At 42.3% G+C, this 24,385-nt stretch overlaps 1 protein-coding gene across 2 annotated transcripts in view; it reads right to left on the bottom strand.

Moving 5' to 3' along the window:
- The window catches only part of Tulp4 (TUB like protein 4), a 124,023-nt gene that overhangs the window by 6,379 nt on the left and 93,259 nt on the right, over nt 1-24,385 (bottom strand). For both annotated transcript variants that reach the window (XM_048354377.1, XM_048354376.1), the window contains exons 8-13: nt 18,456-18,680; nt 16,635-16,869; nt 13,687-13,831; nt 7,346-7,490; nt 5,613-5,706; nt 2,357-2,500 (exon numbers count right to left, since the gene is read on the bottom strand). In XM_048354377.1, the coding sequence (XP_048210334.1) occupies nt 2,357-2,500; nt 5,613-5,706; nt 7,346-7,490; nt 13,687-13,831; nt 16,635-16,869; nt 18,456-18,680 (988 nt within the window). The remainder of the gene's footprint in view (nt 1-2,356; nt 2,501-5,612; nt 5,707-7,345; nt 7,491-13,686; nt 13,832-16,634; nt 16,870-18,455; nt 18,681-24,385) is intronic.

Below are 24,385 nucleotides of genomic sequence, written 5' to 3'. Positions count from 1 at the left end.
CCTGCCTGCCTGCCTGTCTGTCTGTCTGTGAGGGGGTGTCTGTAAGGGTATGTGCCTGTTAAACATGAGTATTGTCAGAGCCTTTTAATGAAAATGTTTAAGTCTTTTGTGCCCCGCTAGTACCATCACAAATAATTAGATCTCTAAAGAACTTGTTTTACTGCCAATATTCATAAAATGCCCATCCTTCTATTCAAGAGAGTGGTGGTATAATGAAGAATTCTGCTGAGGACTACAATGCTTAATCTAAGCAAGTTTATTAATGGGTTTGTATTCTTTTTGTGTGTGTGTGTGTGCCAGTCCTGGGGCTTGGACTCAGGGCCTGAGCACTGTCCTTGAGCTTCTTTTGCTCAAGGCTAGCACTCTACCACTGAGCAACAGCACCACTTCCAGCTTTTTTCTGTGTATGTGGTACTGAGGAATCAAACCCAGGGCTTCATGCATGCTAGGCAAGCACCCTACCACTAAGCCACATTCCTAGCCCTTGGTTTTATATTCTTTAGTGTGCTAAGTCTCATGAAATGTGTATCTGAAACACGTACTATGAACTTGTACTTGAAAATGCATAGAACCATGCAAAATATAGTAACAAAACCATTAGATAAGAATCTAGCAAATGTGCATATTAGTGGAAGGATCACATCCTAATTTGTCTACTTTGTAGCATTTCCAACAATACATAAGACAGAGTTTGCTAAATGCCAGTGGCTCATGCCTGTAATCCTAGCTACTCAGAAAGCTGAGATCTGAGGATCATGGTTTGAAGCTAGCCTGGGCAGGAAAAGTCCGTGAGACTCTTATTTTAATAAACTACTCAGAAAAAGCTGGAAGTGGTGCTATGGCTCAAATGTTTGAGGGCTAAGCCTTGAGCACAGAAAGGCTTGGGGGCAGAGCCCAGGCCCTGATTTCAAGCCCCAGGAAAGCGTCGGGGGTGGGAGGAAGAACCATACTGAAGAAAACCCTGTAAATATTCCCTACTTACAGAGACTGGGGATTTCATGGACTGTGTGTATGAATAGTAACTTGCCGGAGTGCACTTAAGAGCCTAGTCTGTGCCTACCAAGCACTCCAGCAATTTTGCTCCTGAGCCCTTCCAGCCAGTGTAGCTTTCCTGAGACCCCAAAGGCCTGAAACCTGGTGCTGAGTGCTAAGTGGCAATGACTACTTAGACAATAAGATCTAACAGGTTTGTTGTTCAGGCTGTCTGACCTGACACCAGCCAGACTCAGGCATCTGGAATCCTGTTTTAGAATCTGGCTGAATGTCAGAGTTAAACCCACCCTTGGGCTATCATCTGGCCACAATGATCTGAGTTCTATCTCGTTTTCCATTGCTTCTATGCAGATCTAACATCCAGATATTCTCTAGTCTGCAGGGAACACTGGCAACAGGAGGAGTCTCTGTGGAGTCACCATAATCACATGTGAGGCCGAGACAGCATATTCCAACCTCTAAACTGGGAACCACAGCCACTGATGACACCACAGCATCAAATGAAGGCTGAAAACAGTTATATTCATCACATATGGGCAGAACGGGAAGGGAATGTACACACTTCTAAACCTAAGATTCTGAAACACTAAGGGAGGGGCTATCAAGACCAAGTGTGTAAAGCTTTAATCACCAAACTGAGAACACTGATGTTGAAAGTAGAGCAACTTCTGTACCTTTGAAATTACAAAAGGACTTTTTGCTTAGAAAAGCAAAAGTGCCCTCAAGTAATTGAGAATAGTAGCATATAACGATTCGAAAAAATTCTGATCTATTAATCAAAATAAAATCCTCTTAGGATTCCCCCACTAGGAAATTAATTTGCTACCAATATTAATTTGTAAAATGCAATTTTAAAACTGTGCACCAGTTTAACTCAGGCCAGTTCTCCACACAGAGTCAGGTACCATAAGATAAAAGAACATTTAAATGCAAAGGCTCTGTGTCTTCAACATGGGGCAGATAAGAAGCTCAGTTCTGTGGGTACCATAGGCCACTGAAGAGAGGTGTTCTCAAAGCAAGGATGGAAAGACTAGCCTCTACCAAGATGGGGTTTTAGTCCTTCTAATTCATCTTTATCTGGCATAGGATCCTGAAAGTTGCTATGAGGATAAAAAGAGATGGAAGACATGCTCTGTGAGCTGTCATTGCCTCATTAATCACTCATACTCTGGTGGCTTCCCTCCTCCAAGTGGGTGTCTATGTGTGACCTTTCTCCCAGGACTTAGCACAGTGTCCATCAGATTACTAAGGCAGATGTGTGCCTTTTCCAAACCAAGGCAGAATGCTATACTTGTCAATGACTTACCACTCTCCCTACCCCGACTGTGTGAGGAACAAACAAGCCTATGTCATGTGAACACACCTGGTAAATCATCTTCATCTTCACTGAAAACATTTGGGTTGAAGACAGGTAAATTAATATAGTCCATGGAAATCTTCCGAACTTCTGGGAGATAAATGGTCATCTGCCGCGGCTGAAGATGCAGCAGGCTGGTTTTATAGATTACTGGCGGGGAGGAAGAAGGGCACAGTTAATAGAGACACATCAGAGGAGAGCCAAAGTGTCAACAGAGGTGTAAGAAGAGAAATGGGGTGCCGTGGATCTCTGCCATCAAAAGACAGACCTGCACGGCGGGGCCAAGAGCTTCATAGGAACTGTTCATCTCTCCTAGTACATATGCCGGCCATGCCAGCATGGTTTTCCCTCTCTGCTTCCTCTCATTTCTCTCCCTTCCTTCTTTCCCTCTCCCCTCTCTCCCTCCTTCTCTCTGTCTCTCCCTCCCTCCCTCCCTTCCTTTTGGTACTGGGAGTTGAACTCAGGGCCTCCCTCACCCAGTTTTCTTGCTTGTAACGGGTGCTCTGAAAATTAAGGTACACCTCAAGCCCGGCATTTTGCCCATTAACTGGAGTTGGGAGTCTGACAGAATTTTCTATCTGAAATGGCTTTGAACACAGTCTTCCAAGTCTTAGCCTCCTAAGTGGCTAGGATTACAGACATATGCCATTGGCACCTGGACGCTTTGGGGTTTTGTTTTGTTTTGTTTTTGGTTGTGGGGCTTGAACTCTGGGCCTAGGCACTGTCCCTGAGCTCTTCAGCTCAAGGCTAGCTAGCACTCTACCTCTTGGGCCACAGCACCACTTCTGGTTTTCTGGTGGTTACAGGTAAGAGTCCCATGGACTTTTCTGCCAGGGGATATAGCTCTGAACCAGAATCCCCAGGACTTTTCTGTCAAGGACTGGCTTTGAACCATGATCCCCAGTGTGAGCCATGGACACCTGGCAAAAACTTTTCTTTAATAATTCACTTGCAACCAGAGGATAATTTAGTGAAAATAGTAGTGACAACGAGAATGTCACCCCCAGGGGAATCTTTAACAATCAAGGCACTGCTTGAAAGCAATAGAAAGAAAATAGGTGACAGGTGTCAAGCTGGCAAAGAAACTCTGTCAAGGATTGAAGTATTTTCTTATTGACTTACTTTTTTTATTTTATTAATTAAATTTTGTTGACAAGGTGTTGTGCAAAAGGGGTAGTTACATAATAAGGCAGTGAGTACATTTCTTGTGACTTCTAATTTCAGTGATCAGAAGAGGGATATCTAGAAACTTCCAAGGTGTTGTGTGTTGTTGTTGTTTTTAATACCATTTAGCTTACTAAATGTTGAAAATGTGACTGAAATACATTAGAAGAGACAAAATAAATTTAAAAATTGTGAATCTTTAGCAGTATGTTAAACATGAAAGGCCCTGTCAAATCTCTTTTATGTTTCTTGTTCCTATTATTTCAATTTACTTGTGTTTACTCAGACTTGCTGTATAACCTAGGATATGATCTATCTTGGAGAAAGTCCCATGGGCTGCGAGAAGAATGTGTGTTATATGGCTATTGTGAGAAATACTCTATGAATATGTTAATTCTGAGGTTTCTTGGCTGATTTTTTTGTTTGGATGACCTATCTACTAGTAGGAGTGTGGTGTTGAAGTCTCCCAAGATTGTGTTGGTGTCCATCAGTGCTCTAAGTCCAGAAGTGTTTTTGTCTGATGAAAACAGTGTGCTGCATATATATTATTATACGTGTGTGTGCACGTGTATATATATTAACAACTGTAATTTCTTCTTTACAGATCAACTAATAATAGAGACTTTTTCTCTTTTAATCTTAGCTTGAAGCCTACTTTATCAGGTATTAGTATGGCTACCCACGAATGCTTTTGGATCGTTTCTTGGGGTCTTTTTCTATCCTTTCAACCTAAACATGCATTTGTCAGTGATGCTATCCTTGAGCTTTCATGCTCAAGACTAGCACTTGACAACTTGAGCCATAGCGTCACTTCTGGATTTTTGGTAACTACCTGGAGGTAAGAGTCTCATGGCCTTTCTTGCCCAGGTTGGCTTTGAATCACAGTCCTCAGATCTCAGCCTCCTGAGTAGCTAGGATTACAGGTGTGAGCCACCAGTACCTGGCCCATCAGTTAATATTTTATAATTTGATTTGAAAAAAAAATAGTTTACAAGATCTATGTTGAAAACAACTCTCATAGACAGATCCAGAATTTATGAGAAACAAATTTAAGTAGGCTGCAGAGTGCATATATAAAAAAGGAATACAGCCTCTACCTGGCCTCATTGGCCTCCTAGAGAGCTATGTATAGTGGGAAATGAGAAGATAATCAAGGAAGGTGGGTAATGGGGGGAGAGGGGAAAGGTGAGCCACATAGCTCTCTTACCTAAATGAGAATCCATTTAGCAGAGGAAAGTTAATCTGAAAAGGATCTTCTGCTGTTTTCATTTGTTAAGGAACTACCACTATTCACTTGGGCAGAAATGTAAATGAGAACCCAAGTCTAGGTTCTGACTCAGCCTTTTACTCCCTCGGTTCAATTTACCTTTGTCTCAAATGTGTCATGGGCAAGATGTCTATCTGGTACTGGAAAATAAAATATGTGGGTATATACCAGCTGGCCAACATCTTATAGGCTTTAGTGTTTTGGGTTTTTTTTGGTCCTCTTCCCTTTCTTCACACGTTTCTTGTGATTCAAGAACCCAGAGGACGGGCTGGGGATATAGCCTAGTGGCAAGAGTGCCTGCCTCGGATACACGAGGCCCTAGGTTCGATTCCCCAGCACCACATATACAGAAAACGGCCAGAAGCGGCGCTGTGGCTCAAGTGGCAGAGTGCTAGCCTTGAGCGGGAAGAAGCCAGGGACAGTGCTCAGGCCCTGAGTCCAAGGCCCAGGACTGGCCAAAAAAAAAAAAAAAAAAAAAAAAAAAAAAAGAACCCAGAGGACGCTACCCAAATCTGCCCAGAAAGACCTAAATATTTAGAAACATTTGAGAGCTTTATCCAAGATCTTGGATATTTCTTTCACCTTTGTATTGCTATTATTTTAAAAGCCAGAGCTTATAAAAAAAAATAAAAATGCCAGTGACAAAAACCAATTTGAGTGAGGATTCTAATTTTTCTGAAATCATAGTGGCTGGAGTCAAATCACAGTGGCTTATTATACACATACTAATCTTGTGCTGTGTTTTTCTATTTTCAGCTGCTAAAGGTTGAAATTAGATTTTTTAAATGTATTTCCAAAGTCAGACAGTAAGAAAACAGATTGAGTTTTTACCTGCACCGAGGTTGGTTGGCAGGAAAGCAGCCAAGCCCACAATCTTAAATTTGGTTCCCCAGATATTGGATGTGACCTGAGCAAGATAGCTGTGCTGTGGAAGAAACGGGGGGAAAAGGAAGAATCTCAGTCTATTTCCACATTTTCTATTGGTTACTTTTTAAAACCAAAAATCCCAAGGTGCCCTGTCAGAAATATTAATACCTTCCCTTATTCTGTCACTTGTTTTGGTACTGGGGCTTGAACCCTAACACTGGAGTCATGCTCCATTTCCTTTCTGCTCTGATTGTTTTTCAGGTATGTCTTGCTATCTGTCCAGGCCAGCCTGGATCATTAACCACCCAAATTTATGCTTTTAGTTGTAGCTACAATGGTAAGGCACACATCACTGTGCCCAGCCTTGATAGGAGTCTCACAAAATTTTTTGTTATGTAGTTTTATTTATTTATTTATTTATTTGTTTGTTTGTTTAATTTGCCAGTCCTGGGCCTTGGACTCAGAGCCTGAGCACTGTCCCTGGCTTCTTTTTGCTCAAGGCTAGCACTCTACCACTTGAGCCACAGCGCCACTTCTGGCCATTTTCTATATATGTGGTGCTGGGGAATCGAACCCAGAGCTTCATGTATACAAAGCAAGCACTCTTGCCACTAGGCCATATTCCCAGCCTGGTTATGTAGTTTTAAAAAGCCAATAAAGGTCATGGAAGGACATGCCTATCATCCCTGGTACTCAGGGGACTCAGACAAGTGGATCCCCTGAGTCCATGAGTTTAAATCTAGACTGTACAACACAGAGATCTCTATCTCAAATAAATAAGCAAATAGCTAGCTAGCTGAATAAAGTCAGGTATGACAGTCTATTGTCCAAACAATTGGGAGGCTGGGGCAGGAAGATCTCAAGGCCCAGGCCATCCTCAGCTATACAGTAAGACTGTCTCAAATAAAATACATATATTTTTAGAATTTACAAATAACATAAAAAGGCTACTGTGGTGATTTGAGCATATTCTCTTCCCTTCTTCTTTCTCTCAACCACTTAACTAGAGAGGTACCCTAGTTCTGAATCCACTTTTATCCTTGACATTTCTCCCGGAGACATCAGTTAGTTACATTGATACCATTATAATCCTTCAACTACTCAATTATCTTCTCAATTTAAAAAGTTACCAAGGTGTATGTGTGGGCACAAATGTGTGCGTGTATAGCATAAAAGGGCAAAAAATATAGCTCCTCAAGCATCTTATAACCTAATAGAGAGATAAAGCCTTTAGTGATATCAGTCCTTGAGGAACATCAGGAGAGGGTAAGATATCAAATGCGCTATCACACTGGTGCCTGTGCCAAGGGCAGGAACCCTTCACAATGGAGGTGACACTGAGTTAGGTCTGGACATGGGAGCAGAAAGGAGGATGCCAAGGAGGACTGGACAAGCGAGGCCTAACAAAGGGCAAGGAAGAGACAGTATCCAGGGACTTGGGTTGTCATTGGGTGGGGAGGCAGGCAGACCAAGCTTGGGGGAAGGGGGTGGTCATGACTAGGGTTGATAAGGGTCTCCCCACAGACACTGGGAGTCTGCAGGAAATTCTGGGGCAGAGTGGCACAAGAAGCAGAGCCAGCCAGCCTGCATACAGGCCTGGCAATAAGCGGTCAGGCAAGAAGGGAAGAAAGCTGGTGATTCCAGGCAGCTGAGGGTTCACCCACATTGAGGCTGCTCTGTTGGATGTGTGGCATTACCTGAGTGATGTCTTCAAAAGGAAACTCTCTGCGCGTCAGGCTGGGTGAGCCGATGGAGGGCTTGCGCATGGGCAACCGGGGAGACCGGGAGATCTCTTGAGCAGCCCGGGGAAGCTTGGGAGACTTGCGGGCCTCAATGCTGATCCTGCAGAGACAAAGGGGTCGGGTCAGGTACGCACAGAGGAGTGCAGCTGGACCAGCATCTTCTTCCCCTCTAGATGCTCAGCCGGGAGGTTGATTCTTGGTGGTCAGAACCCTATTGCTCTCACTTTTGCTCTAAGAACATGAGAAATGAATGACAACTACAATTTGAAAATATACACAATACTTTAAAGTATATTGAATTTGGATCAAGTATCTCATTTTAAGAAACCTCACATAATAAACTGTCACTTTCTAGTGACTTATAGTAAGTTTGGAAAAGCCAGCATACTTTTTGCCAGGTGTTTGCACAATCAGTCTTGTGAAAAATGGCAGGAGGGAATAATAATTTCGTATCCTAAGACCACTATGTTTTAAAAATCCCTTCTATGTTAATTTGGATTTTAACAGATTTATTTAACACTTCACCACCTGCAATATTTAAGCCAAATCATCACTAAGGCGTTTCTTATGTCTTTTGATCCATGTTCTATTTGTTCCTTTTTTATAACAAGACGACATATATATATATATATGTGTGTGTGTGTGTGTGTATATATATATACATATATATGTGTATATATATATATTCATGTCAGTCTACACTAAAGCGGATGGAATAAAGTCCCATGTATACTGCTTTTAAGCTTTAGGAGAAGCTTTGGGCTCCTTAGTGGGAGGATGGGGGACTGAGCTAAGTCAAGCAGTGGGCTAGGACCAGCAGCTTGACTGCTGCGTAGATGGGGTATAAAGTGGGAAAAGGAGGAGGAATAGAGTACAGAGCCACAAAGAGGCAGTGGTCTAACAAGGTCACCAACAGGCAAAGATTTAGGTGTATGTGGTAAATGCTCTCTCTATGTAAGTAACAGAAAAAGCTAAAGCAGTGTGGAAGTGTTAGAAAAGGTATAATTTTGCACACAACGTTTCATGAGGTTTAGAATAAAGATGAGAAAATAAATCAATTACTTTACTGGAGCAATTGGCTATCTGTACTGGAAAAAATGTAACCTCTAATTTATACCATACCCCAAAATTAATCTGGAGGTAAAGATAATCTAAAATATAGTGAGAAAGTTAAAGCTCTAGTTCTGAGGGAAGAGAAGATTACAGCCAAGGCCTTAGAATAGACAAAGATTTCCTAAACAGGACATGTAAGGCACTGGTCAAAAAAGATTTCATATACTGGATTATCAGGCAATAACTCTATGAGGGGAAACCCAAAATGAAAGGGCAAAACACTTGGACAGACACGTCACAGGAAAAGATAACCAAATGGCTTATAAACATGTGAAAGGCGCCCAGCCTCATCTATCATCAGACAGTAGAGTTAACATGGTACAAGGTATCACAACACAACCACCAGAATGGATGGACTATTTTATACACACAAACACACACGGAGTTTTAGGGTCTTGGGCCTGTTTGTTCAGTTCGCTTGCTCAACTGGTGCTCTACTACTTCAGCCATGTCTCCAGCCCAGCTTTTTGCTAGTTATTTTGGAGATAGTGTCGCACACTCTTCTGCTTAGGATGTCCATGAACCAAACCACAATCCTCCAGACCTCAGCCTTCTGGGACAGAGAAATAAATCCTAAAATTCACGTGGAAATACTAATGGTGCTGAATAGTCAAAGCAATACCGAGCAAAAAAGGGAAATGCTGAAGGTGTCAGAATTCTAGAGCTCAAACTATACTACAGAGATAAAATAACAAAAACTGCATAGTACTGACACAGAAACAGATCAGAAGACCAATGAAACAGGGTAGAAGACTCAGAAATGAACTCAGATACCTATAGCAATCAAATTTCTGACAAAGGAGCCCCCCAAACAAATGTCAGGGGGAAAAAAAAGACAGCCTCTTCAATAAATGGGGATCAGAAAACTGGATATTCACATATACAATACTGAAATTAGATCCTTGGATCCCTGTCTTCACCCTGTACTAATACCAATTCTAAGTGGATCGAAGATTTTAACACCTTAAACTTTGAAACTGCTACAGGAAAGAATAGGAAAATGCTAAAATTTATTGGCATAGGCAGGAACTTCCTGAATCAAACTTCAGTGGCTCAGCAAATAAGAGAATTAACAAATGAGATTGCATCAAGCTAAAAATCTGTATAGCAAAAGATGTAGTAACTAGGCTGAAAAGTCAACTGTGTGACAAGGGTCTAATAAGATTATTCATACATCTTATAAACTAGCCCCCAACCCCCACCCCCACTGGATGATGAAAGACAAAAAAATACATTTGGACATGATAAATTACACAGGTCTCTAGACATTCACACAGTGAGACCAAAGGAGGATATTCTTAGGAGAGGATAATAAAAGCTCAATAGCTATGTACATATGACCATATAACATATTTATAGAAATGAACTCCAGGAAATGGAAACAAAAAGATTTTTTCCCTTTGTTGCTGTTTTTGTTTTCTTTTCCTTTTGTGTTGTTTGTTCATTTATCCATTTTTGGGAAGGACAAAGGATGAACAAATGCAGCAATGATACTCACCTGACACTACACTGAAAATGGGCTATAAAACTTAGGGGGGGTGGACGATGAGAGGGAAAAACTGTGAGAAAGCAAGGGAAGGGGTGTCACAATTCAAAAAGGAATGTACTCATTACCTGACTTGTGTAACTGTAACCCCTCTGTATAATACCTTTAAAATAACAATAAAAATACTCTCACCACATTAATAACCCAGTTGATAAACTAGCTGAACAGACATTTCAAATATAAATAGCCAATAAAGTATATGAAGAAATGCTCAATATCCCTTGTCATAAAGGAAATGCAAATCAAATGACACTGAGATTCTATCTCACTCTAGTCAGGATGGTCATCATCAAGAACAGAACAACAGATGCTGGCAAGGATGTAGGGGTAGGGAGAGGAACCTTACTACACTTCTGGTGGGACCACAAACTAGTACAGCCACCGTGGAAATCAGTATGGAGGTTTCTCAGTAAACTAAAAATAGGCGGGCACTGGTGACTCATGCCTGTAATCCACTACCCAGGAGGCTGAGATCTAAGGATAGCAGTTCAAAGCCAGCCTGGGCAGGAAAGTCCGTGAGACTCTTATCTCTAACCACTAGAAAAAACAGAAGTGGCACTGTGGCTCAAAGTGGTAGTGAGTGAAAGAGCTGAGGGACAACACCCAGGCCCTGAGTTCAAGACCCACAGCCAACAAAAAATGAACCAAACAAAACAACAACAAACCCCCCCTAAAACGAGAACTACCACATAAGCCAGCAATACTATTCTTGGTCATTTACTTAAAGGAATATAAGTCAGGATATAATAGAGACACTTGCTCATCCATGTTCATTGAAACACTACAGTAACTATGTAAACAGCCCAGATGCTCTAAAACTGATAAATGTATTAAGAAAATGTGGTATATATATACTATGGAATATTATTCAACCATAAAGAGAGAATTATGTTCTTTTCAAGAAAATGGATGGACTGATTGTAGAGTTGAAGTAAACCCCATTTTTGAGGCAGTAGCCATTTTGTTATCTGTTTAAACTTTGAGTAACCCAGGCCACCAATTATCCTGGCTAGCAGAACAAGCTTATTAGGGCCTAGCCAGTCAGGAAACTCCCTGCTTAATTCTAACCGCCCCGAATGCCTCGAGCCCTGAGCCAATCAGATTTGTTCCCGTATCCTAATCTTGCTTGAACATCTGATGGCTGTAACTTTGTGGTTTTTTGCCTTTATAAGCTCTGTGAAATTTCAGCTCGGGCCTTCCTCCTAACCTCTGCTGTGTCGGAGTGTAGGACGAGGCCCGAGCTGCAGCTCGCCTGAATAAAGCCTTGCTTTTGCATTTCGGAACGTCAGGCTCTCGGTGGTCTTCTTGGTAGTCATCTTGCGACTTGGGCATGACACTGATAAACCATCATATTAAGTGAAGTAAATGAAATCAGGCTCAGAAGGACAAAGAACACATACTCTCACTGTATTTGTATCTTTGACATAAAATATAAATATGAACATAAGGACATATAGGAGTCGTGTGTGTGTGTGTGTGTGCGTGTGATCAATCTGAAGTATGATGGTATATGCATACTAAAGACAAAATAATGAAACTCCTCTAAACAACATGCACTTTAACAAAAACTACTAGGAAGTTAAAATCCTTTTTTGTCTGGGGCAGAGGGGAAGATAAATGGGGAAGTGTTGAGAGAAAATATAAATGAAATTCATTATATACGTGTATGAAAATGGAACAAGACAACTTGATGAGACTGGTTTGTGAAGGGGGTAGAAGAGAACAACAGTAGAGGGGAGATTATTGTCGGCTCATGTCGTCTCTCCCGGCGTGGGGATCAAGGCTCAGCTAGGGTTCTCGCCACCCACTTTTCTCATCCTCTCTCCTGGACACCCAGCCGGCAGATAGCCAGGATGGGACGGAGGGGTCAGAACCGACCTCACGTGCGCGCGGCCTAACAAGAACACATGTCCACCTCCTTACCGGTAAAGAAAGCCAGGCGTACGCGAGTCTCGGAGAAAGCTTCCAGAGCAATCTGATTTATTAAGGCGGGTGTAAAGGGAAATGATAGCGAGAGAAGGCGATCGGCTAGGACGCCGATAGGCTGAGAGCTATCACATGATCCCCTTGAGCTAACGTCACTCGAAAGCGCCCAGCCAGGGCGAGACTGGGAGGCGCCTGGGCTGGCTGGCAAGAGAGTTGGGGGCTGGGTGCAAAGCCGGTTCTTCTGGTTCCGGACCCAGAGAACCGTAGCCTGCTTCCCCATTCCCCTAGGGCTGGGGGAGGGGTGTCAAGTCCCCCGTCAAGTCCAAAGGCTGGACCCCAACAGATTATAATCAAGAAACACTGTATATATAAAAGTACTAGTTAAAATGAACGTCTCTTGTACAACTAATTGAGGTCAATAAAAAAGGTTCATAATGAGCTTATTCAAAATAGTTCAAACTGGAAACTGCTAAATACCTATTGATTGGCAAGAAGGATAAACACAGTAATGTTTATTACAATGAAATCTTTTTATACAGAGCAATAAAGATAAACCACTGCAAATAAGTTCAAAATCATTATATTGAACAAAAAAGCTAGGTTAATAAATGTACATATTATTTGATACAGTCATATGAAGCTCAAGAGCAAGCAAGACTAATCTATAGTGACAGAGAAATCTTATGGAATGGAAGAAGGACAAGACTGGGAGAAAGTTGGGTCAACTGCTTAATAAGTCAACTTTTTAAGAGTTGAGTATTTGTGCATGTGTATATCTATAGGAAAATTACACCTTAATTTTGCATGACACTATAGAATTATAAAGCTAGCAGGGACCTTAATGAGGCTCAACCTTTAATATCCACAGGTGAGAAAACTCTCATATTCATCCAAGATCACACAGCTGTGATAACAGCAGAGGAGGACGGTGGTGTTCTTACCTGGGGTGACTCTGTTCCTTCCATCTTTTCTTAGTGTTTTGTCTTTAGGAACCATGTTTCTGGGTTTTTTCTTTCTTTTTTTGGTTGTTGTTTTAAGTTTTACTATTATTTCCCCAATTATAGCATTATAGGCTTCTTTCTTTCTTTCTTTCTTTCTTTCTTTCTTTCTTTCTTTCTTTCTTTCTTTCTTTCTTTCTTTCTTTCTTTCTTTCTTTCGCAGTACTAGGGTTTGAACTCAGGGCCTTGCACTTGCTAAGCAGGTGATCTATTACTTAAGTCACACTTCAAGCATTTAATTTGACATTCTCTTCAACATATTATCTACATAAAGCCTTTTTCTTCCTTAAATTGAAAGAAAAAACAAACCTGGGAGATAGAGCCAAAACTAGATTGGTTATTTTCCTTGCTAAAATCTAAAGAAGTCTTGAGGTCTTGGCAAACTTTCTAAGTGTCTTTCATAGATCCCAAATGGGGAACAAAGAAACTGTAATTTTATTCCAGGCAGAGTCTTCCTGAAAAAAGGGTGATCCTGCTACTGTACAAGGGGAGTAATTGTCCACTTCTCTCTTTCCCTCCCTCCCTTTTATCTCTTCCTTCCTTCTAATATAACAAAATGTATTTAAATGTATTTAAGCAAGAAAAGGTTTCAGAACTGGCAGCATTCAGGGCTCAAGATGATTCAGAATCCCCACTGGTGTCAGGTTCGACGGGACTCTGTACAAGACAGGTCAGAAGCACATAAAGGGAAATGTCCTGAAGACTAGGATTACCTTGGGAGTTTGGGGGATTTGCTAGCTCTGGAAATTTTGGGAGATTTCTTGGCAGCCCAGTCATCACTCAATTCAATATCACTGGAGTCTGAGCAGTTGCAGCTGTCAATCACAGTAGAAATCAAGCTGTTCCCATAGATCTCATCTGTAAGACACCGAGAAGCAAATTTAAAGGAAGCTAAGTGAATTAGACTCAACAACAGTTACTGTTATAAACTAAAGGACAGACTGGCTTTATAGTCAATCATTTTAACTTTACAAGTTAAATTAAGAGCTTGGCAGTATTTTTTCTTTCATAACACACAGGTGTCTACCTGTGCTTGTATAGCTTTCAGGTGACTGGGAGCACTTCTGACTTTGGAAGGCCATGGTTGGTTCAGGCCTGCTGGGATTACAGTCCTGACAGCTGAGTCTGCACCAAGGTGTCCCAGGAGTTCTTCTGGAATTCCACTGGAATTGTTAGAAGGTGGTCTGGGGGCATGGCAATTGCACCTGGTGCCTCTGTTTACCAGTAAAACCAGCGGCTTAAGAGAACACTGCAGGGTGGGAACTTTCAGTGGTAACTTTAGGTTGTTCTGTGGTTATTTTGTATGAACTTTGCCATCTGGCCAATTAGGATGAAGATTAGAAGCCCCAAGGCAGAAGATAATAGGATGTGCTGAGCGTAGGCCAATAACTGCACAATAGACATTCATCTTCCTGAAACCCTGTTTCTTTTTAACCTCCTTACCATCACCTCCCAACTCTCACATCCCTCACTCAATCCCCACAGTTCTGATCCAAGTCTACCCTCAATGTAAGTACTTCATTCTTCAGATTTCCTTTGTTTTGCTGACTAAAACGTCATTTTCTCAAGGCATCAAGATCCTTGCAAACCCCTAATAAAAAAGTTGATTCATTCAATCACAACAAAATAATTCAGAGAATATGAATGATTTCACCATTTAAAATGGCTTTTGGCATTTTAAAGAATGGGTTTGTTAATATACCTCAGAGTTTCTGAGCACATGGAGATGTGTGTCTATGAACAGGCTTCTCTGGGGACAAAAACTGCTTGGCCTGCTACTTCAAAGGATGTTTCTGCTGGGTAATTTCATAAAACTTGTTCAAATGACACACTCCAGTCACATCTTTAGTGTTCTCTTCAGAATGTGCTTTCTCGTGTCTTGCAATATTGACATACTGAGAATTGTCAATCTTCCCATTCTGGATTCTTTCAGGTTAACAACTCCTGCAATCTCTCCCCTCTCCCCTCTCCCCTCTCCCTCTCTCTCTCTCTCTCTCTCTCTCTCTCTCTCTCTCTCTCTCTCTCTCTCTCTCTCTCTCTCTCCCTCTCTCTCTCCCTCTCTCCCTCTCCCTCTCTCTCTCACTCACTCTCTCTCTCTCTCTCTCTCCTCCCTCCCCTCCTATCCTCTCCTCTCCCTGACCCCCCACTCCCACCTCTTTCCCCAGTGCTGAGGCTTGAACTCTGGGTCTGGGCACTGTCCCTGAGCTTTTTTTGTGCAAGGCTACTGCTTGATCACTTGAGCCACAGCTACATTTCCACTTTTTTTGGTAGTTAATTAGAGGTAAGAGTCTCATGGACTTTCCTGCCCAGGATGGCTTTGCACCCAGATCCTCAGATCTCAGCCTCTTGAGTATCTAGAATTACAGGAGTGAGCCACCAGCACTGGCCCCATTTCTTTCCTTTTGCATGTAAGCAGTTAGGAGGAACCAAGCTAATCTGTCAACATTTTGCTTCTATAAAATACTCTCAGGGACTGGGGATATGGCCTAGTGGCAAGAGCGCTTGCCTCCTATACATGAAGCCCTGGGTTCAATTCCCCAGCACCATATATACAGAAAATGGCCAGAAGTGGCGCTGTGGCTCAAGTGGTAGAGTGCTAGCCTTGAGCAGAAAGAAGCCAGGGTCAGTGCTCCCAACCTGAGTCCAAGGCCCAGGACTGGCCAAAAAAAAAAACCTAAAAATACTCTCAGGGGGCTGGGGAATATGGCCTAGTGGTAAAGTGCTCACCTGGTATACATGAAGCCCTGGGTTCAATTCCTCAGCACCACATATATAGAAAAAAGCCAGAAGTAGCGCTGTGGCTCAAGTGGCAGAGTGCTAGCCTTGAGCAAAAAAAGCCAGGGACAGTGCTTAGGCCCTGAGTCCACGCCCCAGGACTGGCAACAAAAACAAAACAAATAAACAAAAAATACCCTCAGCTAAATATTCAGTTTGATCTCTTGAACATTATGTTCCCTCTTTCACACAACACTAGAACACAGTTTGGCCAACTTCTTTGCCCCATTGTATCTACAAGTTTTCAATGATATAGTCATTTTCATCTAATATGTTTCTTTTCTTAGTAATACTGAGATTTGTCCTCAGGACCTTACATTTCCCGGACAAGTGTTCAACCAGTTGAGGCATGCCCACAACCCTTTTGGTTTTATTTATTGAATGCATGTGTTTCCGCTGGAATTCAGAGCCTGAGCGCTGTCCAGTTTATTTACTCTTTCACTTGAGCCACAGCTCCACTTTCAGCTTTTTTACCTGATTGGTCCACAATCTTCAAATCTTAGCCTGAGCAGCTTAGTCTTATAGGCTTGATACACCAGTGCCCGGCTGGCTTATTTTTTTAAATAGGGTCTTGTAATTTTATAGGGCAGGCCTCTGCATCCCAAGTAGCTAGAATTACAGACCTTTCCCCATCATGCTCAGCCTTCTTCCTCTTCTTCTATGATCACCAATTCTATCAGATCTGGTCTTCACTCTGCAGCTTTCCTTTGGAAGTTAATGTTTGTCAGCCCTACTTATCTGATGCCTTATGCCTTATTGCTTAAGCAGTATTCTATGTCAGCTACCACAGCCTCCCGTTTCATAAACTGGCATACTTTTTGAATGGCTCTACAGAATAGAGAACAAGGTGAGAACACGGTGTCAGTCCCTCTAGCATGGAGTCTACCTGATTTGCTGTCTGTCCGTGGGTCCATGATGACAAACTCAGGCCGCAGCTTGCTGATGCGCCGCCCTTTAAGGATGGGCACAAGCCCACCCAGGTACTCTAGATAAAGCGTGTAGCATGGGCCGCCCACCTCTGGGTCATCCTCAGTGCGCTTCATGGTGCAGTGCAGACGCTCGTTGCCCGCTGAAGGGTAGCTGACAAAGTCTCGCATGTTGTTGGGGTCTGGAATTGGGGGCTAGAGGTAGGAGATGGGCAGAAAAGGCAAAGCTGGGACTCCAGATATATACAGAGGAAGAGAGGGCATGGAACAGGCTGGCTATACAAAATCACTGTCACTCTGACAGAAGAGAGGATACTAGCATGACAGGCTTAACTATATAGTGTGAAACTCTGTTCACAAGTGGGTGCTTTTAAATAATGTCTAAACCAGGTCCCACCTTATAAAATTGAAGTACAATCTCTGTCTGGGTGCCTGGGCATCTATTTTTCACTACAACATAATTTACCAGGGTTGAGAATTGCTGGTGTAGAATCAATACCATGAGGCAACTTAGAAAAAAAATCAGGAGATGCACTAAAATTCTGATATATCAGGTGAAAATCAACAAACTCTTTAATCTGACAGTTAAAAGTAGATAGACTACAGAAAAGGACTTAGGGTAAGAAGAGCCTGAGGTTAAGGGGAAGCCTAATTCTGAGCAGCAACTGGCAGGTCTGTTCTACATGCTACCATCAGTAGCAGTTCCTGGAGTTTCATACAATCAGTATAAAAGATGGCTTGTGCCAGGCATTGGTGGCTTACATCTGTAATCCTAACTACTCAGGAGACTGAGTTCTGAGGGTCATGGCTCAAAGCCAGCTTGGACAGGAAAATGTGTGAGACACTTACATCAAATAATCTTCCAAAAAAGCTGGACAGTGCCCAATCCCTGAGTTCAAGCCCCAGGGGTGACAAAAAAAAAGTGTGTGTGTGTGTGTGTGTGTGTGTGTGTGTGTGTGTGTCTCATAGTTACACGGTTTATAGAGAGTATAAGAGCAGACCCAAGTATTAGAATGGGTCCAATTCTGACTAGTCTTCCAACTAGTTACTATAAAGTTACTTTATATCTACAAACTTGTTTCCTGCTTTATCACATGAAAATAATGTCAGGGTTTGTGCAATAGCCAATATATAGGAAGCACTAAATAAATGTGCACCCCCCCCTTTTTTTTTTTTGCCAGTCCTGGGGCTTGGATTCAGGGCCCGAGCACTGTCCCTGGCTTCTTTTTGCTCAAGGCTGGCACTCTGCCACTTGAGCCACAGCGCGACTTCTGGCCATTTTCTGTATATGTGGTGCTGGGAAACTGAACCCAGGGCCTCACGTATACGAGGCAAGCACTCTTGCCACTAGGCCATATCCCCAGCCGACCCTTTTTTGGTCATCAGGATGACAAACCCAGAATCAAGCTGGCAACAAGTGAAGCAAATCTCATATGGATACTAATGGGAATGCTCAGAGTGGGATGCAGGCTTGAAGAACATGGTGGGAAGGGAAGGGATAGCAAGACTGACAAGAAATGTACTCATCACCTTACATATGTAACTGTAACCCCTCTGAACATCACCTTGTCAATAAAATAAAATAAAATAAAATGAACGACGTGGTGGGACTCTGCCTAGCCATAAGCCGCCATCCCTAAGTACTCTGCTAGAGTGACTATGCCCACCACTCTGGGAAAGAAGCAGAGGAGACCCTCTGTACTTTCCCTGTTACTCCCTATCCCCCCAATCTCTCCTGTGTCTATGGCAGAGAGGCAAGGGAAGGATGAGGGGCTCTTTACCTTGATGGTGGGAATGAAGGCGGTGGAGAGGTAGGAGCAGAGGCGTGGGGGTAGGTTCAGCTTGCTGACATCCTTGTCTTCTCGCAGGTTACTAGCAATGGCCTGCTGGCACAGCAGCTGTAGGCTGGAGACTCGGTGCTCCACACGCACCACGTACAGGGCTGGTCCTGACGCCATCAGCAGCCGTGAGTCCCGGTGGCCCCAGCATATGGAAATGATAGGACGCTGCAGGGAGGTGAAATAAAGATAGTGCTTCAGCTTTGCTCTTTTTTTTTTTTAAACGAAGAAATAGAATGCATATTTGTCTCAGCAATATAATGTGAACTAACAGTTTTTTTTTAAAGATTAGTTAAACAGGGGTTTTTCATTTTGAAATCCCATACATGTATATAATGTATCCTGACAAATTCATCCCATCTATCATTCTCTCGTTCCCATATCCTTTCCTAAAACAATTTTAACAGGTATAACTGTTTTATTTATTTATTTTCATACATGCAAATAAACTATTTCAACCATATCCATCCTCATTCATTCTCTTTTACCTTCCCAATTCCCGCTAATCCCCACTCCCAACAGAGCCCGTTTTACTTTCCTGGAGCTGATGGTATAAAGAATATTGGTTTTCAAAGTAAAATGATATTGACTTGACTATTTTACAGATAAGTAGTTAGATGTCCAGGAAAGAGAACAAATAAAAGACTAGTTTTAGGACATTAATTTGATGCTCTAAATCTTAACTTTGCATGATGGCATTTCTAGTAGTGGAGACTATGGTTCTTAGTCACTCATATTCTTTCTTGGAAGCTCTGGCCAGCTAGAACCTCAAATTACCCAGCAGTGGTACCCATGGCTCAAGGAAGTAGTGAGGGGGTAGACCAGATGGCTCTACTCTTCCAACCCAACAAGCAGCACTTCCAAGTCAAGTCAGTACTGACAAGGGTCCTCAACTATATGAGTGAGGGACTAATCCATGGCTGGAAGTGTCCCACTTTTCTCATGAGTCAAATGGCAATGATCTAAAGATTAAAAATGCTGCTACAATAGTACTTCTGAAATCTTTCACAGGCTTTAAGTTGGGTATTTCTGCGTGGTGTGTGTGTGTGTGTGTGAGCATGCATGCATGTGCGTGTGCAGTTGTGTGTACATGTACATGCATACATGCTAGTTTAGGGCCTAGGCACTGTTCCTTAGCTTTTGTTGCTCAAGGCCAAGGCTCTACTCCTTGGGCTACATTTCCACTTCTGGATTTTTGATGGTTAACTGGAAGTAAGAGTCACGTGGACCTTCATACCCTGGCAGACTTTGAACCATAATCCTCATATCTGAGCCTCCTGAGTAGCTAGGATTACAGGTGTGGGCCACCGGAGCCTGGCTACAACCCAGGTATTAAGTCATACTTGAAGCTATGGGAGGTAAGAAAAAACTATGTGAGGCTAGGGGAATGGAGTTTGTGTGGTGACGTCACCAAAGGGTTTGTGGTCATCATGTTTTTTGAAAAGACAGGCTGAAATCCAAATAGTGTCTTCTTATACTGGGAGAAAAACCCTCAAAACTCAAGAGTACCATCTAAGCAAGATCATCCAAGCAAAGAAGAAAAAAGTAGAGGACAGTAATGGAGACACAGGGAGGGATTTGTTCATCCTAATCCAGGCAGATGGAGGACAAACATGGTGAGGTCACAGGTGTGGAGAGTGCTGCTGTTTCAGCGAGCAGCAGTGGCCATGCTGGCCAGATCTTTAATGTGAATGACAGGAACAGAACTGTCACAACACTTTAATGACAAGCATCCAGATAAAAGTAGCACATGAAGACACTTTCTTAATATAGCTTCGAGGGTCAGTTAATCCTGGTCTCAACTTCAAAGCAAAAAGCAAGGCTGAAAATGAACTCATCTTGCATTTCTCCCTGTCAGGCTAGGCACAGACAGGGTGAGATGATGACCAGAGCTTCCCCACCATGGAAGATCATGACTTTGTTGACTATGGACCCTGGAACTTAAGGCAGGGCCTTCTGGAACACTTCCATGCTGGGGCTCTACATGAGATGATCTCAACAAAGGGCAGACCTACTAATTCGCAGTAGGAAAGACTCACTGCTAAAGACAGGGTAGAGCAACATACAGAAAAATAGAAAAATTTCCTCTGGTATCATCAAGCTCCCATCGTCTCCCATACACAAAGCCCTGGGTTCAATTCCCCAGCACCACATATATAGAAAACGGCCAGAAGTGGCACTGTTGCTCAAGTGGCAGAGTGCTAGCCTTGAGCAAAAAGAGGCCAGGGACAGTGCTCAGGCCCTGAGTCCAAGGCCCAGGACTGGCAAAAACAAAAACACATCTTCAAGACTCACTATATTTCCAGTGCCACATTAAGTCCTCATACATATGACCTCATATAGTCCTGTCTATCACACAGGTCATTATTCCTTCTTTTTTTGGGGGCCAGTCCTGAGCCTTGGACTCAGGGCCTGAGCACTATCCCTGGCTTCCTTTTGCTCAAGGCTAGCACTGTGCCACTTGAGCCACAGTGCCACTTCTGGCCGTTTTCTATATATGTGGTGCTGGGGAATTGAACCCAGGGCCTCATGTATACGAAGCAAGCTCTCTTGCCACTAGGCCATATCCCCAGCCCCATTATTATTCCTTCTTAACATCTGTGAAACTCTGGCTTAAAGGCTAGTTCTTAGTTACAGGTAGTATCATTAGTAGGTGAACAGGGAACAGCTGTAGAATCATGTCTGGATGGCAAGGAAAGACTGCTGTACACCAAGCTGTGCATGAGATGATTACAAAAAAGAATTCTTAGGCAAATTGGAGTGAAGGGCATAAAAGAAAACTGAAAAACAGAGAAGGCTGAAATTATTTAGCTTCTGGAATCTATAGTCTCAAAGAAATTACTATTATCTGGAGCAAGATTATTAAAAAAAATTCCTTCTAAGAAACAGGAAAAAATATGAACAGGTATGTACACATGAAATTAATTTGGGTGCAGCAATATTTACTTGTCCAAGTCAGTGGCAGTGGGAGGGGAATACATTAATTTAAATTAGCTTCATAATACATACTCTATAAAACATGAAAAAGTAGCAAAATCTATGCAATAGTTTTGCCACAAAAATTTTGAAGGTATATTAGAAAAAAAAACAGGAGGAATTTTTCAAATAATAAAAGTTGTCACACTTCTCTGAAGACGTTGGGGTGCTATCAATGTGGGAAAAATTAGTTATGATTACCATTTAGTAAGAGTCATGACTTTTCAGAATCCCCTAAATCCTGTAAGTCCACAGAAAGTACCTTTATATGTCACCATACTTTCTGATATTAAGATTTCCTGTGCTCCTCATTGGTACCTCAACCCACAAGTCCACAGCTACAAATATCCTGACTTTTTGGAAGGAACCAGAATGCATGCCATTGGTATCGGTGGGGGCATTCAGTAAAGGTAAGCCTTGATTTGGCAGATGCACAGACATGGATTTTCATCACTTTATCTTCTGGGCTCAGCCATGCGGGTAGAACATGAGTCCTTCTGTCTGCTCACCATATAGACTATCCTTCCTTCAGAGGCATTTCTACCTATTCAGGATGAACTGCTGAAGTTCATGTTCAAATCCAATAAGCCTTGACACATACATTGACCATAAATTCTTAACTGAACAGCTGCTGTCTGCTAAAGAAAACTCAACTATAAGATCGTGGACTTAACCTCTTTTTCAAATCACATAAAATGACTACTTTTAGAACCGAGAGCTAGAATTGGTAAGTTGAAATATTCAAGCTCAATTTACATAGAGAGGGGCACATATTTTGCACATCTAAGTCTCAGATAAAAGGGTAAGAAAATGACCAGCACTTTAGGGAATATGGTGGAAATCTGGTGCTTTTGTGACCAGTTTTTTCATCAGAGAGTGATTACTCAAGAGGGTAGTTTGAGGATGTGGTTAGGGGAGTCAAGTTGCTCCACTCGGTAGCTTTCTCTCTGAATGCTCCATGTTGAACCCTGTAAGGAACAGGCTTTAGTTTGCTCTTACTCATGTCCCCTGGACAGTCCACAATCAGCGAGAGACCACTTTCAGCTCCTTATTACAGCACCTCATTTCCTGCTAGTGTATAGCACACGCTCTGTGACAATCCACCCATTTATTCATCTATTGTATCACTGATCAGTATTTTATATAGATTTGTTCAATGTATAGAATGTACCATTCTAAGTATTAGACGACTGAGGTTTAATAAGAAATGTCTGGGGCTGGGGATATAGCCTAGTGGCAAGAGTGCCTGCCTCGGATACACGAGGCCCTAGGTTTGATTCCCCAGCACCACATATACAGAAAACGGCCAGAAGCGGCGCTGTGGCTCAAGTGGCAGAGTGCTAGCCTTGAGCGGGAAGAAGCCAGGGATGGTGCTTGGGCCCTGAGTCCAAGGCCCAGGACTGGCCAAAAAAAAAAGAAATGTCTGCTCCCATGAAGCTTAGCTTCTGAGATGGAAGGGAAATAAGTATCGTAAATGGCTTTGACAACTACTACCCGATTATGCCAGGTAGTAAAATACTATGAAGCAAAGAAGGGTAGGTTAAAAGATTACTGCAGACAGGGGACTCGAGATGGCTATTCCAAAGAGATAGTTTGGACACAAGCCTAAAAGATGTTCTATTACTCTTGAGTCAGGCATCCACTGCTTTTTGCTTGGGCTAGCCTGTGCCACAATCCTATTTGTTTCTTTTGTACCTGGGTTTATATTCTAGGCATAGTGAAGGTTACAAAACTGAGAATGTTCTATTCACTAGGCTTTCAAATGAATATTTTATTTAGGCCACTGAGCTTTTTTTTGTCTAGTCCTGAGGCTTGAATCCAGAGCCTGAGCACTGTCCCTGGCTTATTTTTGCTCAAGGCTAGCACTCTGCCACGTGAGCCACAGAGCCACTTGTTTTTTTCTATATATGTGGTGCTGGGGAATCGAACCCAGGGCTTCATGTATAGGAGGCAAGCACTCTACCAGTAGGCCATATTCCCAGCCCCAGGCCACTGAGCTCTTTATTTCCAGGACTCCACTTTGTTTTGCAAGATGTCTATATCTCTATTGATTTCCTCTTTCACACCTTGCATTGCTTTCTTTGTTTTATTCAACTGTTTTCTTGTGTTCTCTGGTTGTATGAATCCTCGTTGAACTGGCTTAGCTGTTTAAACATTACTTCTTTTACTTCGTAAATTCATCATTTTTGACATTATTTTACTGCATTTGAGCTTTCTTCCTCTTCATTATCACTTTTGTTCTTTCTTGCGGAGTTGTTGACTTTAAAGGGAGACATGTTGCCTTGATTGCTCATAAACTTGTGATTTTTAGTAGGATTTGTATATCTGGAGTGCAGTCTTGACAATTTCACTTTTCTGTGTCCTTTTAGTTGTTGATCTCGCAGATTATTCAAGACTGGGTAAATGGCAGAGCTAAGGTGGATTTTCCTGCTTTTACATTAGAGGAGTGGGTCTCTGTTGTCAGTCAATTCCGGTGCTTGAGACACATGTGGAGAACTCTTCCCCACTTAGGGTAAATAAGCTTGGCCACTGCATTTATTGCACATGTTAAACCAGAGCCTTGTGTCTGAGGTATGAAGACCAGTAATGAAGACAAATCATCTCTACTGCTCCAATTTTAGATAAATATTGAAGTAAAGATGTCTCTTTGTGCTTCAGGAAGATCTTGGTTAACCAGGATGGTTACCAGAAGATACTAACTAGGGTTTTTGGTTTTTACTATAGAGAAGGAAAGGATGGTGGCTAGGCCCTAGGAGATGTTACAGAGAGTAAGTAAGGTGAATCCATAGTAAAATCTGGCTAATGTTGTTGTGTTAGAACAGGGAAGGGAAGTACAAATGAAAAGAACTGAACAGGTAAACACACAGAGACAACAAAAACAAGATAACTGAAAGAGT

Source organism: Perognathus longimembris, chromosome 9, assembly GCF_023159225.1.
Source record: "Perognathus longimembris pacificus isolate PPM17 chromosome 9, ASM2315922v1, whole genome shotgun sequence".
In the NCBI taxonomy this organism is placed as follows: Eukaryota; Metazoa; Chordata; class Mammalia; order Rodentia; family Heteromyidae; genus Perognathus; species Perognathus longimembris.
The sequence above is the reverse complement of the archived record's forward strand: the minus strand, read 5'-3'. Positions and strand labels throughout refer to the sequence as shown.